Source organism: Ixodes scapularis, unplaced genomic scaffold (assembly GCF_016920785.2).
Source record: "Ixodes scapularis isolate PalLabHiFi unplaced genomic scaffold, ASM1692078v2 ptg001421l_1__unscaffolded, whole genome shotgun sequence".
Classification (NCBI taxonomy): Eukaryota; Metazoa; Arthropoda; class Arachnida; order Ixodida; family Ixodidae; genus Ixodes; species Ixodes scapularis.
This window is the reverse complement of record NW_024610148.1, coordinates 227,571-246,673: the sequence shown is the minus strand read 5'-3', so window position 1 is coordinate 246,673 and position 19,103 is coordinate 227,571. Positions and strand designations below refer to the sequence as shown.

The window sequence follows — 19,103 nt, the reverse complement described above, 5'->3', positions numbered from 1 at the left end:
GAGATTTTGTCCTCCACTCTTCTTCAAAATTTACCAACCAAATTATAAAAATAATTTTGCTGCAAGGCTTTTGGTTATCTCATTGAACGGATATATGCAAAATTTTCATTTGGAGGCTGAGTATTCGTCTCCTTTTTTTATTAATATCGTGTTTTGGGGCAATTTCCAGGTGAGCCTAAAGGCTCCGCAGTCGGGCCTGTTGCTGCACACGACGTATCTCCTGAAGAAGTCTCGATACAGGCATGGTTGTACCAACCGGGAGGGGGGGGGGGGGGGCAAGGGGAGCGCTTGCACCCCCCAGTTCTCAGAATGAGGGGGCAAGGCATGTGTTTTGCCCCCCCCCCCCCCCCTCTCCCTGAAACAGCCGCCACTGGGCAGAGCAAACACTGCACGGCGGCGCCCAAGGGATACCAACAGCATGTCACCCCGGCCCTGGGAGGGGGGGGGGGGGTCTGTTTCCCCCCCCCCCCCCCCACCAACCACTGAATACAAGATTCTTTCGTGTCAGCCACAATGAATCGAAACTTTGCTTTTCCGCCTTGCTGTAAAGAGAATTGCATGAGTTAAAAAAAAATTGGGTTGTGTGTGTGTTTATACAGCCTAGAACTTGGTCTGCCTCACAGGGGCGACGAGTCTCCCAGCTGTAGATGAGAAATTTAGCCAGTGCGGTACAGCCGCTAGCCTGGGGTCTTTAACGTGCATCACGCAGTAGTGATACACGACCGCACGCCGGCACGATACTCATCCAGATCGAAACGGGCAGGGGTGGGGCTCGAACCCAGGATCCTTGGGTTCTGCAGCGCGAGCTTTCGCTCCACGTGCTCCGAGCTGGTGTGCGCTAGACCACTCGGCCACCGATCCCCCCATCATGAGTTAGTGCTGTGTTTGTTAACTGTCATAAACCCCTCCTCGTTAAATATTTCTTCAAACCAGCTGCTAAATGCGTTCCCGACTCGTCTTTAAAGCCTTTAGAGTGCAGCTCTTTGGCGCCCGTTTTCGTGTTTCGCGGCGTTGGCGTTGGCGTCGGTGTCGGTGTCGGCGTAACCGCGCTAAATTTAGCGAGAGATTGACGTCACGTGATTTCACCACCAATTCAATTCCGTACTAAGTTTAGCGGGGATTCAGCGGGGAATTGAATTGCTGTTGACGTCACGTGTCGTCACTTTTCCCGCTAAACTTAGCGTGGTTACGCGCCGACGCCGACGGTGACAACGCCAACGCCGTGAAACACGGAAACAGGAGCCTAAGAGTTTTGCTCTAAAACACCAAAAATAAAAAGACGCGCGCGCGCGCGTGGGGAAATGTTTTTTCGCGTTGTGGTGTTTTCTTGCGTGTCTATGACTGCAACTTGCATCGTTTTAGACAACGAAAAATACGAACTTAGGCTATTTTAAGAATCAGAGACATTCTTCGTAGTTGATAGTAGTGAGTGCTATACTAAGAAACCTCAGCAATGTTTTTCCACAAAATGCACAGGAGTTTCTTTCCTTAATATGTGTATTAAATATTTCGACTGTTTAATTTTTTTTGCGTGCATGTACTTTTTTGAATGTAAGCTTAAACCAAACGCAACCATGCCAGATTTGCTGCTGTCTAAGCTTATACCGGTCAAATAATTTTAATTAAAGAGGATGATTTTTGTGTCACCCAAGTAGGAAAATTACCAACGTTTAAAGGGCCGCTTAAATTCAACAGAACATCTAGATAAGTTTTTGTAATCATTTGTTAGCATATATATATATCGAAAACACGACCACAAATAAAATTAAACCTATTAACATTCAGATGATATAAAATACTTCCAAGTAATAAAAAAGGGTGCTATAATCATACTTTTGGAAGGGGGCAATACCAAGAAGCAAGAGCCGTGTCTGGCAGTTGGTGTGGTAGAAACTGGTATACATGTATGTATGAAGTACCTGGGCTCTATTCCCATAAGATCATTTACGCGTGTCCGGGCGTATTTTATACCTTTGTTAACTTTTTTTTATATGTGACTCCTCAAAATGTGTAGGAAACGTAAAAAAAAGATTTTGCGAAAACATTTTAAAGAGAAAAAAATACTTGAGTGTGCCAAAAAGGTATATTTGATTTCTAAACTTGTCGTTCATGTCATGGTTGGTGACACCTACAGCGCAAACTACAAATATCAGAAACCGCAGATAATTTGCGCATATAATAGATTATAGGTTGATTTAGTGATATATTTACAGCATTGTAGAGGTGATATATTTCGCATCCAAAATCCGCAAAAGTGGCTCCTTTGACGCGTTGTCACTAGATTTCTGAGCCGTTATTGAAAAAAAAGTGAATAGCTACAATATTAACATTTATGTCATATATTGGTATTAAAACGTCCTTTCAATTGATATATAAATCTTTGATTTATCTCAAAGATTGAGAATTTTTGTGTCGCTTCAATCTTGTTATAAATTACAAAGTGAAGAAATGCCAACGGTGAATTAAAAACAAAACAATACCTTTTGTTTTCCTGAAATTTACAGTGATAGTTATTCAACATATTATTGTGTTTATAGATGAAGAACATGTTTATCAATTTCTTTCCTTCGAAGTCTTATCTCCCATGTTGGCACCTTCGCCCAGTGCCACGGACTGGATTAACTTTTGATTCCGTATATTTTATGACCATATATATAGATTTGTGCTGCATTCGGGTATTGGGCTCACGTTCAAGTAGTCTACTAATTATTATAATACCCTTGTTGATCTTCCATATAATGGAGAGAACACATAATCCCGTTTTCCCTCCTTTAACTGAACTATTTCCATAAAAGCGGAATGAAACATTGCAATCGCTACTACGATACTTTTTCTTACAGAAAGTAGTAAAAAACCAGGTAGAGTAGCAAAAAGCATACGCCAATATTTAAATTATACCTATATTTGCAATAAAGGGGTAATCTTCAAGCAATCAAGCTGGTTACACTGCTATTCATGGCGCTTGTAGGTCCCGCTGATCAAGGTAAACCCGCGACTGCACTGGCACTTTCAACAAGACTTCCATTAAGATTAAAAGTATTTGGGATTATTTATTGGAGTAAAATGAAGAACATGAACTGAAAAAATAGTAAAAAAAATAATAATAATAAAGAGCACACTAGTTGCCCGCGTTGCCGGGAGGGTGTATTGAGGAGTCCGTTTCTTGACCTTTTTTAAACCAGACTGACGAATTTCTTTAAGCACTCACATGTATTGCAATAATTTCAACGAGTGTGAGATCGTCGGTCAACTTGAATTTGGCAAATAGGAAGTGCACGAACTGATTGTCGCTGTCTCACGGCCGCAGCGTTCTGGGAGGAGAATTCGAGAGTTTTTGTTTGAGCAGGTTCAACTACGGCTCTCTGATCGTCTTAGTTTAAGCTCCATTGCAACGAGCTCCTCTTGAAACAACAGACAAAACTAAGCTTGAATTTGCCCAGGCGCAGCGGTCGATAATGACGTTGTCGGTGTATTCAAAAAATGGCGTTCTACCGATGCGGAAGTTCTTTTCTCGCCTTGAATCGTTTAAGTGACAAGTTGGAAAGCAAAGCAAAACCGTTGAGGCTGAAGACCCATACGACCACACATGAAACCAATTTTAAAGTCACGAGGTTTGAAGGCATCCATTGTAACCCTGTATCTACGTGCACGTAGTTTTCAAAGGCAGATGTTATCGCTTTGATCCGCTGGCGGCACCGGCGTTGACCAACACTTTTGCCAATATACTATCGTCGCCAGGAGCCAACGCCGGCGTCAGCATCGAAACGCCGAAACACAAAAAGCGACGCGAGCAATACTAGCGGCACTGACCTAATCAGCGCAAAATCAGAAACCAGAAATCAGAAAGCAAACCCCACAACCCTCGTGAACCTAAAGAGGGGGCATCGACCGCAAAGCACGCGCAGTTATCGCCTGTTTCCTCCTGGCGCACTTTTTTTTTCTTTTTCGGAGGGAGTGATTGCCACGTACTTAAAGTTACTCTATACGTTGCTCCATAGAAAAGCTAATAACGTTTTGTAGTTCCGTCTTTTTCTCTCCTCTCATGCTTTCGGGAAGTTGCGGAGTATTGTGATCGTTAGGCAAGACAATACGCGCTCTTCGGTCATATAAAACGAAGTGGTTGCCAGTCTGTGTAGTTGCGTCTTGCCGGAACGTCTTCAGCCATTGCAGTGACTTTCAGCGTCCGCATACTATTTTGTGCTATCTTAGTAAACGCCAAACGAAGATAGCAAAGCAATGTTCGCAGTGTGTAGATCTGGATGTCAATTCTCACAAGAGGATCGGGCAAAATCCTGCAGTTTGTGGGCGTTCCCTATTTGTAACCACATTCGAAGTTGACCGGTTTCCTCGCACTCGTTGGAATCATTGCAGCACAGCTGAGTGGTTCACGGAATTCGTCAGTCTAGTTTGAAGAGGGACAAAAGACGGACTTCTCAAGACGCCCACCTGCCAACGCGGGGAACTATTGCGAGCGCGATATCTTTACTCGCTATTTCTTTTTTACTTCTTTAATTTAATGTTTTTTTCTTCTTTATTTTAGTAGAATAAATAGTTACAGATATGTTTAATCTTAATGGACATCTTGCTGAATGTACAAACGAAATCGCAGGTTTACTTTGGTCAGCCGGACGTACAACCGTCATGAATAGCTGCGTGTCAAGCTTGGTGGCTCAAACATTCCCACTTCATCGCGAATATAGGTATAAACGTTCGCATATAATTTGCGCCACTGTACTTACTTTTCCGCAACTTTCTCTAAGAAAAATGCAGTAGTAAAGATTACAACTTTTCGTCCCTCTTTTGTGAAAAAAGTTACACTAAAGCTCCCAAAAACGGCCATTTTAAAGGGCAAAACAGGATTTTTCGTTAGAGTAATAAAAAGAACGATCAACGCGGGTATCGTTTCAATTAATAGAATATTTTAATTTGAGCCCAATACCCGAATAGAGCATAAAAAGTGTAAGCAGTCCTCAAATACACGGAATCAAATGATTATCTCCTCCATCATATTGGGCAAAAATTCCCGTTGTGGAAGGCACATTTTGCAGCGCTGTAACTCTGAAGGAAACAAAAAGATGCGACATGTCGTTCATCTATAGATGCAAGAGTATGTTGAAAAACTGTAACCATAAATTTCAATAAAATCAAAGGTATTGTTTTGTCTTTATTTCTCCCTTGAAATATCTTACCTTTGTAATTTAGAACAAGTTTGGAGCGACATAAACAATTTCAATAATTTACATAACGCCATTATTTATATATCATTCCAAAGAACGTTTTAATAACAATAAATGAAAAAATTTAATATTGTACCTATTCTATTTCTGTAGATAACGGCTCAGAAATTTAATGACAAAACGTGAAAGGAGTCATGTTTGCGCATTTTTGATAACATATTTATAACCTCCACGATACTGTACAAATATCAATCCATAGATCCCATAAGCTATTATAAGTGCGGAGTATTTGAAATTTCTTATATTTGTGTTTTCCGTAGTAGGTACCACAAAACATGACAGAAACGAAAACTTCAACAATCAAATATGCAGTTCTGGCGCACTCAAATTTTTTTTATTACATTTTTTACACATATTGAGGAGTAACAAATAACAGAACAAACTAAAACAAAAAGATTCATCAGGACTCCCGTGTAAGACCTCATCTGAACAGAGCCACCTGTCCTCAGCAACTTGGCCATATTTTTCCCCTTTAATATCTAATCTTGCGTCACTTTTGTTTTTACGTATTTTTAATATGAACTCACTTGATGATGAAATATGAGATGTTCGCTTTATATATAAAGTATGTATAAAGTGAAGTCACTTCCAACATTCCTGAGGCATGTTCGCAGATAATTTGATCATCATGCCTAGGGCCATGGAGGAAGGAAGCTTCAGGAAGCGACATGACGCCGCCAGAGGTGAAGCCAGAAAGTGGAGGGACACATCCCCAACGATGACGATTTCGGTTGAAAGGAGAGCTCTCCTTTTCGTCCAATAGCGTCTCTTGGTGTTGGCCATTGTTGGGGATGTGTCCCTCCACACTTCTGGACTTCCCTTTGGTGGCGTCATGTCGCCTCCAGACGCTTCCTACCTCCATGTCTACAGCACACACGGTGTCTTCTCTATTCTGTGTATACCAGTGGGGGGACTGCGGCTCTAGTTAGCTTGCTAGGGGCAGCTACGTGCGGCAGTGCTTCCTTAGCAGTGAGTCGCGACCCCGAAGGGGTCGCGACAAATTCAGCGGAGGTCCACAAAGCGGATTGGGAGCTTAAAAACGAAACAAAACAAGAAACTTGATTTCTCTGCATTGGCGTCAATGGAAATAAAGTACGTGTAGTAACTTGACATGGAAGTCGGATATAAGAATTGCAGGGTTCAAGCTCCGCCATCGACCTTAGTCATTAAGAACACCCATTCTTTCCAAAATACGTCTTTTGTTTCGTTTTGTTTTCTGATTATTTCAATCCCAGCTGATTCATTCTGAATGCATGAAATGTCAAAGAAAAGTTCAGCCTCCATTCTGTTTTACGGTACTTGCATTTAAATCCTCTTGTAGCATTGTGAAGAGCGGGAACAGGAAGGGGGGAAAGGGTAGCGACGCAACATGTGTTTTATTGTTAATGGTTCCCAATATAGTGGAGTTTGGGAATCAAACATTGACGTACGACTTTATCTTGAGGGCTTTGCTCTTCTGCTAGATTTTCACGACATCTGTGAGCTCCTTTGCCGCTTGTGTAATCTTATTTGTAACGGCGCTTTGTTTGACCTTTCGTTTGCCTGAATTTAGAATTTCTGTCTCTAACGCAAGCGTACCCAGGTAGTTGAGTCACGGATGTACTCGCTCCATGTTTTGTAGACCTTTTCGCGGCTCATGGGTTTCAAAATAACCGAGTTCATAGGGAAACGCCTTAAACTTTTCTAAGTTTGAGTTTGACTTATTGCGAAAATTGTGGACCTCGATTTCGAACAGTTCTCGAGCATCGAACCTCGCCGAGGTGAAGCGCTTGAACATACGAAGTTTTTTTTTTTAAAGCCTGGGCTCGAAGATTACTATTTCGTCCAAGAAAGGGTTTTATATACACATATTAAAATATCTAAAAATCTTTGAAGAATAAAGTTTGAAAAACTTAGAGTATTTATATTTTTTTGATCTGAGCTTAAAGTTGTAAAAGTTAGAATATTTCTGATTTGAAAATTGAACGCTTCGAATCTTACGGACGGAGATCGAATTCCACAGTTTTGAATGAAGATTTTATGAATTCATCTCCGAAGAGTTTTAAAAGTGCGACAGATTCAACTAAAAACGTTGAAAATTTCATTTTATGCCGTGAAGACTCCTTAAGACCCGTTCATATTTTACAATTTCTAACGTTAAGTTACGTTACGAACTCTTCTGACAACTTACGTTACGGCCGCTTACGATCTGGGCGTTCACGCTGTACCCTACCGTCCGTAAGAAAGAACCAATATGAATACCCTTTTGTAACGATCACGGTCATCGAATAGCGTATCATCCAACATGGCTGCCGTCCGGGGTGCCCTCTGGTACACCGCTGGCCCCGCTTCGATTGCAAAAAATGCGATTGCGCTCTCGAAGAAAGGCTAACAGGCTCGCAACATGACTGAAAAGGGGGCATACCCACAGTTTTAGCTGCAGCTTGTACATGTGCTATAGACCCTTTCCGGAATTCAATACCATCTGGTGACTCAAATGACAGTTTAACTTTTGCCGTACTAATGGCGGCAATGAACCTCTGGTCTGCAGTACTTCGTGGGGCACCGTCGCTTTTGCGAGTCAATGGTAAACGAGAATGTGCGTTTCACTGTATAGCTTATTTTCAATCTCTTTCAGTGTCAGTGACGAAAAAGAGGCAGCCAGTCAGAGCGAAGTGCCGACGCACATAGACGCATTGATGAACTTCTATACATCAAGGGGCTTTGAAGCCGAGTGTGTGCTACTAACAGATTGATCTGGCTCGAGTTAGAAATGAACGCTTACGCAGCTGTTGCATCCAACTCCTGGGGGGCTATGTTGCGCTTTTTACACTCTCAGGAGACTAGGGAGAAGGAAGTGACGTCAACAACGCAGCAAATGCAGATTGGATGTTGATTTTGTTTTCTTCTGTCAACATCCAATCTGCGTTTGCTCTAGTCGTTGACGTCACTTCGTTCTTCCAAGTCTCCTGGCAGTGCAAAAAGCGCAACATACACCCCTGCTTCACGTCGCGTTAACGTCTAGAATATATAGGCCTCGAATCATCTGCTTAGGAGCATCTTCAACTTCTTCTTTCATCAATGAAACAGAAGGCCGCCATTAGTATAGCACTTATGCCATTTTTCAGATGATGATAGTCATCAAAGTGGCCAGACTGAATTCCGGAAAGGGTCTATTGTAACATGCGCGTGTAACTACACACCCAGTATGCTCTTAATACTGGGGCAGAAGTGAACATATAAGTCGAAGGAATAGAAAAGGACAGGACGACAAGTGTTCTTGATGTTCGAATTATTTAGCGAAACTTGGTTTAGCTTCCCTACCTTTGGCTCCGGCTGCTTCTGCGTCCTGCCAATTGAGCCAGCACGATACGTTAGGATTGTTTTGGCTCGGTCGAGCTAGAAGAAGGCTTCCATCTAGGTTGTAAATACGGATAGTAGAGGAGGAAGAAGAAGGTCTTCAATACAGTTGATAGTTCAGCGGTAGAACGTATATTTTCGTATTTGTTTAGCTGGTACCATCCAAAGATATGAACCGACTAGCTCAGCTCCAACCCGTCGTAACTTACTAAAATTTGCGAGACGTAGCCATATCAACGATTACTGCGTCCCTCTAGGCTTAGGAACAGCCAGACTCAGAAGACGATCTAAAAAACGAGGTGAGATCACCGCTCATGCGTTGTGATTTAAGCGAGGTAAGGCAAAGCGAAAGCATGCTGCACCGTTGCCGCTTAACGTGCCTAATAGTGCAGTGCTATGACACATTTCCTCTGAAGCGAGTGATACAGAGCGCCGCCATGTTTGCCTTACCTTATTTTGGAGAGCAGCGCCGGGTCGCCGGGCTCCCGAGCGTAGCGCGCATGCGCGGGAGCTTCACTTCCGCGAGTCCCGATTGGTTGAACGTAGGCGGTCGTAAGAATTCTGAAGAAAAGTTGAGCCAAGCCCAACCCCTTGCATTACGTTACGACTCATGTTGCGTCGCTGGTTGCCATGGTCACAGGTGGTCGTAGGTTCTCGTAAAGGCTCATTAGAGAGTTTTAGTAGATCGCGTTTTCAGGCCACGTTATTTGTAGCGGCTCGCTCTGCCACTTCGATGCATGCTCCGAAGCGCGCGCCCGTAGCCATAGCGGGCCTTGGAAAACGATATACTAAAACTCCCTTCACACTGCCCCATTTTCTTACGTTAAGTTACGTTGCATGTAAGCAGACTTGTGCGTAGTTCAAGTACTCTACTGAACTTACTGTAGTTTAACTACTTTTCTTAGTAGTTTAGTAATTTTCAATTACATTTGTATTTTGGTAATTATTATTTTACTTTAATTACTTTTTCTAAGTAACTTCCACTCAAGTTACAAATTACTTTCGAAAGTTCCTGTTTGTTTTGCCTATCAGCAAACATTCTTGTACAAAAGAGATAAGATATTGGAAGATCAGCTGATATTTGCAAAGAGGGGGGGGGGGGGGAGAAAATGGTTTGGAGAGTCCGAAACCCCCCAAAATTTTCAGAGCCCCCCACAGCAACAACACTGCTACGAGGCGTGGGGAGGAAACAAGACACGACGCAAGAGAGGCCGAGTGACTGCGAGATTAGCGTCGAAGACTGGCGTTTCTTGGTGTCCCGACGCTCAAGGAGACTTGACCCATTTGAGGAAAGGGCTGGTCTCCGCTTCTACCGAACGTAGAAACTCTCGCCCACAACAGGAGGTGCACACACTGCATCCTCAATCAAAGCAGGCAACAAAATTCAGCACCTGCTCTGAAGCTCATCTGGTGCTCCCGTAGTTTGTGCTGTACTCGAAGAATCGAGTGCTAAAGGTCAACGCAAAGGGGACCTTTTTGCCTTGCATTCTTTCCCAAAGCTCAAAATATGCAGATCTTAAAAGATTCGAAGGTCGTTCGAGAAACCTTAGTAATTCCCCCGGCGTTTTTATATAAAAATAATAAACAAGCAGTGTTGGGATGTACTCTAAGTACATGGTACTTGAAGTACTACTGTTTAGAAAACTTGGACTTTACTTAAGTACATTCTCTGCGCATGTACTTGATTTTGCGAGTAAACTCCCGACTGCAATGTACATTCCCTCAATTTGAAAACAAAAAAAAAACAAAAAAATGCCGTATCGTCGTCTGAGATATGACCAGATGTCACCTGGGGTGCTAAGCTCGTCGAACACAAAGTTTGGGCCGAAGTTCACGGAAAGCAACGATTGGACGATCCCGACGATGACTTGGCGCTTTTTTCGGCGGCGTCCAATCGGCGCGCTCCGCTAACTATGGGCTCCAACTTTGTGTTCGACGAGTTTAGGGCCCCTGGTCATTTCTCCGAGTGAAGTTATGGCGGCTATAAGACCGACACATATAAGTGCATTATAACTTGATTGTGCCAAATAGCTCGTCAGCTAGAGTAGAACAACTACTCTGCGGCGACTTCACTTTATACAATATTTGCTGCCATTTCCGTAAAAAACTGATGCACCTCCGATTACCCCTGCAGCAATGCATACCAGTTAAAAAAACACTGTATAGGGAATGAAAGGGCACCATGAAAGATTGTGTTAAAAGTGCTTGTACGTTACCTTGAAGTATATTGTATTTATAGTAAGCTACTTCGAGTACATTTCACCTGATGTACCTACTGCTTTGCTTGAAGTACATAACCTCTCATTTACTTTGTACTTTACTTAATGTACTTTTTATGTGTCCTTTACGCAACACTGTAAACAAGCAAACACTATAAAAACAATCAAGCTCAGGCGGTGCTAAGCCTCAAAGTAGAAATGACATATTTGCAGTACATCACTGACCAAACAAACAAGAAAGTACAAAACAATTAGGCACGCAGAAGCAGAACCAGCTAAGATTGTAAATGGTATAATTGATTCCCCAGAGCTACTCAGTCTCATCTAATTGCACGTTCCTCGTAAGTCTTGTAAACCTTATACTTCGTTTTACCATACCGATTTCTACCATGCTGCACCCATGACACGCCTACAACTGAGTTATAACAATTTAGAGCATATTTGTGGGAATGCTAGTCTTGATATTTTGATGAAGAGCGTAAATTTCGAGTGTTGAGGTTATTGTTTTTTCCTAACGTTTTGCTTTTATCCTGTTTAACATTTTACTACTAATTGACTCATTGGTAAGTGCACCACTAAGGAGGTGTTAAGCTGTTGGTGGGTCACTAAAATAAGAATAAATAAATAAATAAAAGCATTTTTGGGAAAAAAACAAGCCGATACATGTTCGGGTACCACAATTTGGCTTACGGATCAAAAGTTATATACTTTATTTTTACCATAAAAAGACATATAAAAATGAACTTCAGAAGTCACTTTAAAGTAATTCACTACTTTTTTACGGTAATTAGTAATTTGCTCAATTACTTTTTATTTCAGTAATTTCTACTCTACTCAAAAGTACTTTTGAGGTCAATACTCAGTAACTTAACTCAATTACTTTTTTTGAGTAACTTGTACATGTCTGCATATAAGTCGCCGGAACATTCGAGTCTCGAATGTTGCGTGTCATGCCTTGAACTGGTAGCCTCGCTTAATATGAAGCACAGAGGTTCCGGTGACTTCAACGTAATATTTAGTAACTTAATGTAAAAAAATAGGGCAGTGTGAATAAGCCTTTAGAGTTCGTAACGCGACTTAACGTAAGAAATGGCACAATGTGAACGGGCCTTTAATCTCAGAACAATAAGGAATTTACGGTATTACCAGGACAAGTCGTTGGTTTTTCATAATTTCGTGAAGCAAGCCTGTTGAACGGCACAGCGAAATGCCTCGAGGCCAGTCCAATAAGACACCTTCCCTTCTATTTCTTTGCAAACTATCTGCAATTCGATCGAAATCCGCCTAAATGCAGATCTGGCATGAAGCAGCAACACACGTTGCGTGCACATGAAAGCACCGACACAAGGAACTTCTCTTCCCTTAAGTGGTTAGTTGCTCCGTTGCTCACACTGAACCGAAATGTGAAGTTTCAAAAATAATTCCCGAGCGAGCTTCACGAATTAGTAGGTATACAAATATGCGATTCATACAGATGGATAATGATCGGATTATTGTATTTCTTTGAACGAAGTTCTTTGCTCGCGCCGATCGGGCGAACCGTCAGCCGGAAGCAGACGGTGTGAGCGAGGCCTTCTGGGAGTAGCCGTGGAGGAGCTGACGTAATGCTATTACGGGGCGCCATATTCATGGACGTCGTTTGCAGCGCATGTTCAGAACTGGCTCCCATTTGTTGTCGTTAAAGAACAACCATTCTGATTGTGTAGAACGAACGTTGAACGTACATCTGCGCGCATTCCTCGCAGGCAGCGAAACCACATCTATGGGTACCCGTGCGCTTCCGGACCTTGAGCACCGATCAGAGCTTTGCACGGGCGGTGTTCGCTTCTCCTGAAATGCCACAGGAAGTTGCCCTCAAGCATCGTTCTGAACTTGCGCTGCGACGACGATGGCCACGACGACGATGCGGACGGGTCGCAGGTGCACGGCAGCACGTTCTGCAAACGCTTGCGCGCCTCATCAGATGGTATTTCGCTGCCGCCGCTGCCACAGCCGTTAATACTAAGAGAGTTTGGCCTTCCTAAAAAGAGGCACTGACACCCCGCAAAGGTCGTATTTTTTTATTGTCTAAAACGATGCAAGTTGTAGTCCTAGATACGCAAAAATTACCGCATCGCAAAAAAAAAAAAAAAAATAACACTTCCCCAGGCGCGCGCGCGCCTCTTTATTTTTGGCGCTTTTCTCGCCCGCCCCTCCCCTCTTCGCTTCTTTTGATTTGTGACGTCAAATATATGAAATTTAGAAGCTTTGTAGACGACATTTCTATAACATTTAATAACGGCAATCGTAAAACCTGTTTTTCTAAAGGAATTGCGAACGTATTTCGGCCCTTCTTTTTTAAATATAAAAGATCGGAGTCCGGTGTGATGTGGCCTCCTGGATTTATATTTACCCTCGGAAAACATGGCGGTGCTCGACGCATACAGCAGAGGATGATCGGATAGTCGGGGAATCGGACGAAGTGGTCTTTTTTAGGTACCGACGACCTCTCAGACTTGGAAAATGAAATCGTCAAAAGGTCAAAACAACTGGGTTTGGTGTCTGTGTATTGCAGACTGTAGCTTCGGTTGTGACTCCGCCGGGGCAGCCTTTCACGCAGAACTATTAGCCCCGAGAAGTTCGCGTGGCGCCCCCTTACGGCGAACCGGGGTGACGTCATGGCGAGGAGAGAATTTTTCCCCGACTCGCCCCGCTCTGCCTGTGGATGCTGTGACGACGCTAGCTGTCGGCGCGCTCGCTTCTATTTCATTTTTTTGGCGTGTTTTTTGTAGGAAGTGTAAATTTTTATGTGTGCCTTTATTAAGGTATGACCTGTAGCCACAGGTAAAACTTCAACCAACATTTTAAGCATGCTTGAGAGGGCAGGCAACGGATGAATCGCAGCTGGTATATGAAAATAAAAAAATATGGCCACAATTGCAGGAATATCATTATAGATTTACATCTCGCACAATAAATGCTGTTGATTGTCTGAATGAATTGGCAGGTTATGTATACTATTTTTTTTTTGTATCTCTGCTTTTAAACAAGATCGCTGAAGCAGAAAAGCTGCATGCTCCTCGAGCAACATGCTAAATACAGTCTGGGCCATGGGGAGAGAATCACAAGTAAGACAGCCCAAGTGCAGGAGCAAAGTAAAAAAACAAGGAACGTTTATTATATACATTGCTGGCATTTAACCTTTGCTGGATTCGGATTGTATTTCAAAGGACTACACGGGTGGTATTTGTGGACTTGTTTAGCGAAGATGTCTAGCTCGTTATTAGTCCCTTAAGCCCTAACATTGATACTTAAATCGAACTGCCCTGAAGCTAAAATACCAGAAGCTTTTCTCCCGCAGACTGTCGCCCTTCACAGGTTCCACATTTTCTGCTACTAGTGCTGCATCTACCGCTGGACAGACGTTCGAATGCTTGCTTATACTCCTGTTTTCCTCTGTTGTCAGAGAGTCCAGCTGAAGGGAGTTTGGAGGCCGAGGAAGCTTTTGGGGACCTGCAGCAGTCTCTTTTAAATGGAAATGACAATTCAGACTAAACGGTGTATTTTTTTTAATACCCAAGGCTGGAATAAAGAATGTCAGGGAAAAGTATAAACATTCCAAATTACGGCACCATTGCTGTGCATATTTTGGGCAGTTCAGTAGATATCATACAGGCAACTGGGGGCAATTCGGCCGTTTTTGCTGCTACCATAAAAAAAACTAATTTTCATTAATGTTGCATCTTTAAGAAATATGCCTGCATACGTGTATAAACTATATAATTAATTCACGAAGAAGCTACATTTACGTAAAACAGCCTGGTTCCACGAGCACTTCAAAGATAATCAGATGCAGGGTCTTTAAAACATCTGCGAACCAGCGCATGCAGAGTGGAAGCGCAGAGTCGGGGTCACGAGCTAATTTGCCGACCCCCCAAAGGCCCTTGATATAAATGCCACTTCAAATGTCTTGAAAAGGGATGTAATATTGTCCTAAATCATGAACAGGCAAGGAACAGAATTGCAGCATATGAAACACTTGCGCCACCGCTTCACCGACCCTTCGCAAGATTGCCTTGTGTCGTGTGGACGGACGGGGAGGTTTATCGGCGGAATTGCCTCCTCCGATACTTTCGGGATTTGTAACCCAATTTTAAAGGTAAAAAGGGCAAGCAGGCTTATAAAATGTACGAAAGCACGTCAATATCGCCCTAACTCAACGTCTTGTACACCGGGTACACGAAGTCCAGCTCCTCGAAGAGCTTCCGGGACACAACGCCAAACCGGGAAACCGGTGTTGGGAAGCGAGCCGACGCGAGGTCGCGGAGCGGAGTACTCCCCCTGACGTCACGGTACACCTCACCCAATCAGGGCGCGGCGACCGCAGCGACGCTTGTGTTCGCTCTCGGAGCGCCGTCTGCTAGCAGCGATAGGCAGGCGGCACGGCACGCACGGGGCAAACAGATTTATTTATTTATTTATTTTTTTATTTATTTACAATACTGTGAACCTTACGGTCAACACAGGAGAGAAAAATAAGTTGTACAAGCCAAGCAAAATGCATTCACACTCAAGTGAGCACTTATGCACATGCAGTGGTGCGTCACACCCTGCACATCTGAAGATGTATTCCGCACACATACATTATTCAGTTAAAAATTCGCGCAATGATAATTCAAATGACTTGAGATTAGAGCAGCTGACGACTTCGTTTGGCAGAGCGTTCCACTCTACTATTGTCCTACAAAAGAAAGAATACTTAAATACATCATTTTTGTATTGATACGGAGCAATCGCCCTGACGTTGCTAGTCCTTTGGGAACGAGACGTTGAAGGCCGCAAGTAAAGCTGCGGATCTAGCTTTGTCATTCCAGTCGTTATGGAAAAGAGTTCTTTTAACCTTGATATTTTCCGTCGCTGTGCGAGCGAGTCAAGCTGCGCCTCTTGTCTCATTGAAGAAACAGATTCTGTACGTTTATATCTGGAGAAGATAAATCGAAGAGCCAGATTTTGTATTCTTGCAATTTGTGATTCGTGGCATTTTCTATACGGGTCCCATACAGTGCATGCATATTCTAACAATGGGCGAACATAACACATGTACGCAAGTTGTCGAACATCACTATTGGCATGCCTAAGTTGTCTTCTGAGGAATAATAACTTTTTATAGGCCTTTGAACAAACGTAATCTACATGACTGTTCCATCGCATGGTAGAACTAAAAATAACACCTAAATATTTAAATTCGTCCACCTTTCGCAGTTGCACGCCACCTATGTTATAGGAATATTCTAAAATGTTTCGTTTGTTTGTAATGCTGCAGAATACTGTTTTATCAAAGTTAATTACCATACCCCACCTTTCACACCACAAGTAAAGTTTTTCTAGAGAGGCATTAAGCAAGTCTTGGTCTTCGACTGTACGCACTTTTGAAAACAACATGCAGTCATCCGCAAATAGCTTTACCTGGACAGCTGGCGGCATATCATCTGCAATATCATTTATATACAGTAAAAACAAAAGTGGACCTAATACCGACCCTTGTGGCACACCTGAAAACACTGCAAGGCGGGTAGAGCATGCATCATTGCAGTAGACATACTGTGTTCTGTTAGTTAGGTAAGACCGGACCCACGACACTATATTGCTGTTTAGACCCACAAGGTGAAGCTTTTCAATTAATTTGTTATGAGGCACGCGGTCGAACGCTTTTGAAAAATCCATGAACACGACGTCAACCTGACCCCGCTCATTTACAACAGATGAGAACTCATGCGCACACTCAATTAATTGTGTGACCGTCGATAGACCCCGTCTAAAACCGTGCTGATGTTTGTATATTAAGTTGTTTTCTTCTAAGTACTGAGTGACATGATTTGAAATAATGTGTTCCAGCAGTTTGCAGCAAGTCGACGTTAATGATATAGGACGGTAATTTTGGACTGTCATTTTGTTTCCAGATTTGTGAATGGGTATAATTTTACAACACAACCAGTCTGCTGGCAATTTGGATTGTTGGAGAGAGGCTTGAAATATTATGAAAAGATATCGGGACACCCACTCAGCATATCTTTTCAGAAATGCATTTGAAATGTCGTCTGGCCCCGACGCCTTTTTTACATCAATATTCAAAAGCAAATTAAGTATACCACTTTCCGAGACAACCAAATCTGACATACAAGGTTCATCAGAGCTGCTGACGTGGTCTACCGGCGGGTCACTCGAGACTGTAAAGACTGACTGAAAATACGTGTTAAATTCCTCTGCCACTTTAATGGGACATGATACAACCTCATCGCTTACCATCACTTCTGTTATTACTTCTTTTTTCGACGAGAAAAACCGCCAGAATTTTTGCGGAGATTCCAGCAAGAAACGAGAGAGCACATTGCCACAGTAATTTTCCCTAGCTTGGGAAATAAGATTCTTCAATTGTCGCCCCAAATTTGCAATGTCTGAGGAATTTTGTTTTGCTTTCCTTTTGCGCTTGATCTTTCGCTTTATTTGCAAAATTTCTCTTGTTACCCATGGGTGATGTCGTTGTGCTCTCACGCCCCTTGTCGGAACAAAGTGATATGTACAGTAGGAAACAATACTCTTAAATGTTTTCCATAATTCGGTAACATCACTTAACTGACTAAAATGGTCAAAATGTTCATCTAAATAATCGAGGATGGACACATCATCAGCATTTTGAAAATCTCTGACAGTACGTTCGTGACGAGCATTATCGGCAGCTGTTTTATGTAGCTCTAAGTCAAGAAACACCATTTTATGATCTGACACTCCGTCGAGCACATGTGCTTTATCCGCTTCCACTACGTTGCTAACAAAAAGTAAGTCCAGAATCGATTGGCTCGTATCTGTTACTCTTGTCGGGCTGTCCACTAACTGTTGAAGATTAAAACTGAGTGCCATATCTAACAAAAGCTCGGAGGACGCGATTTCATTTTTACCTGGTTTTTGCTTTGCCCAATCAATATCAGCAAGATTGAAGTCTCCAGTCAAAATAATTTTAGTTTTGCCATTGAAGTGCAACGCCATTTAATCATACAATTCTTCTAAAAACCTCGGGGCGGTGTTTGGTGGCCTATATACAGCACCAACAGCAAACACGTTGCCGTGAACTTTAACCTTACACCATAACACCTCCCCGTTGACAACGCAATCTAAAGGTACCAGGCCCACCGAACTTTTTGCGATAATAGCCACGCCGCCGCCCCTTAACCCTCTGTCTTTCCTAATCATTCTGTAACAAGGCGGAATAACTTCATTATCACCAATACCACTGTGAAGCCATGTTTCCGTGATGACGATCACGTGGGGGTCATGAGTTAGCAAGATTGTTTCCAAATCATCCACTTTATTCACAATACTTTGCGCATTGAAGGAAAGAAGTCGAAATGTCTTTCGATGGGGTTTCCCGGAGTGTGCTTGACGTCATTTTACACTTTTTTGTCGAGTTGGTCGATTTCTTTCTTTGCATATTTGCCCCACATTATCATCCCATTCGAAAACTTGGCCTCCTATCTTAATTTTATCGTGAATCAAGAAGACAGTTTCCCCGTTATCGCGATTGGGTTTACTGGTTTCCCACAACTGTTTGCGCTTTTGAATAGTCTGCCAAGAATAATCGTGTTCTAACGTTATTTTAGTCCCTTTCAAACACCTTCGCTTTTTTAGCACGTTTTCCTTTTCTGCGTAGTCAAGAAATTTAACTACAACTGGGCGGTTTTTGTTTGTTTTTCGCCCCACGCGATGTACACGCTCGACTGTATTAACATGAATTCCAAGTTTTTCTTCAAACACATCACCAAGTACTTTCGACCGCAATGAGTCATTTGTTTCCCCTTGAGCCTCTGGAAGACCGAAAACTATGAGGTTGTTACGGCGGTTCCGATCTTCTAAGTCGACGATTTTTTTTTGGCATTCCTTTAAGTCATCATCGATTGCCTTAACATGTTTTTCAATGCTTATGATTTGAACTTTTTGTTCTTTCATTTCTTGAACTGTTGCTTCAATTTGATTTACTTTTTTTGTTAGACCTTCAAATTTGTGTTCAAATTGCTTTTGGCTATTTTTTATTTGACTTAGATCTCTCATAATCGCGTTTTGTGTGTCCAGAATCGCCTTCACCATCTCTTCCATTGTAGGGTTACCACCCCCTTGGCAGTCATCAGGTCCCGGATTCGATTCAATGTCACCGCTTAACAATAAATCACGAGTGACACAAATGTACTCAATAAATAAGGTTAAGCACATCCGGGGGCAAGGCAGCAGGAAAAGGAAAGTATTGCTTGATCGTTTACAATGCAATGAGTGACAATTA

General features: G+C 42.6%; 1 protein-coding gene across 1 annotated transcript; it reads right to left on the bottom strand.

The window, feature by feature from the left end:
* Positions 1-18,140: 18,140 nt before the first annotated feature.
* On the bottom strand, positions 18,141-18,922 carry LOC115318975. The gene has a single exon (XM_029978764.2). The coding sequence runs from the start codon at positions 18,920-18,922 to the stop codon at positions 18,215-18,217; it is 708 nt and encodes a 235-aa protein (XP_029834624.2). The 3' UTR covers positions 18,141-18,214.
* Between the last annotated feature and the right edge of the window lie 181 nt (positions 18,923-19,103).

What these genes read in the sequence shown, in the direction of transcription:
- LOC115318975 (XM_029978764.2), bottom strand. Translation starts at nt 18,922, where the DNA reads ATGGAAGAGATGGTGAAGGCGATTCTGGACACACAAAACGCGATTATG.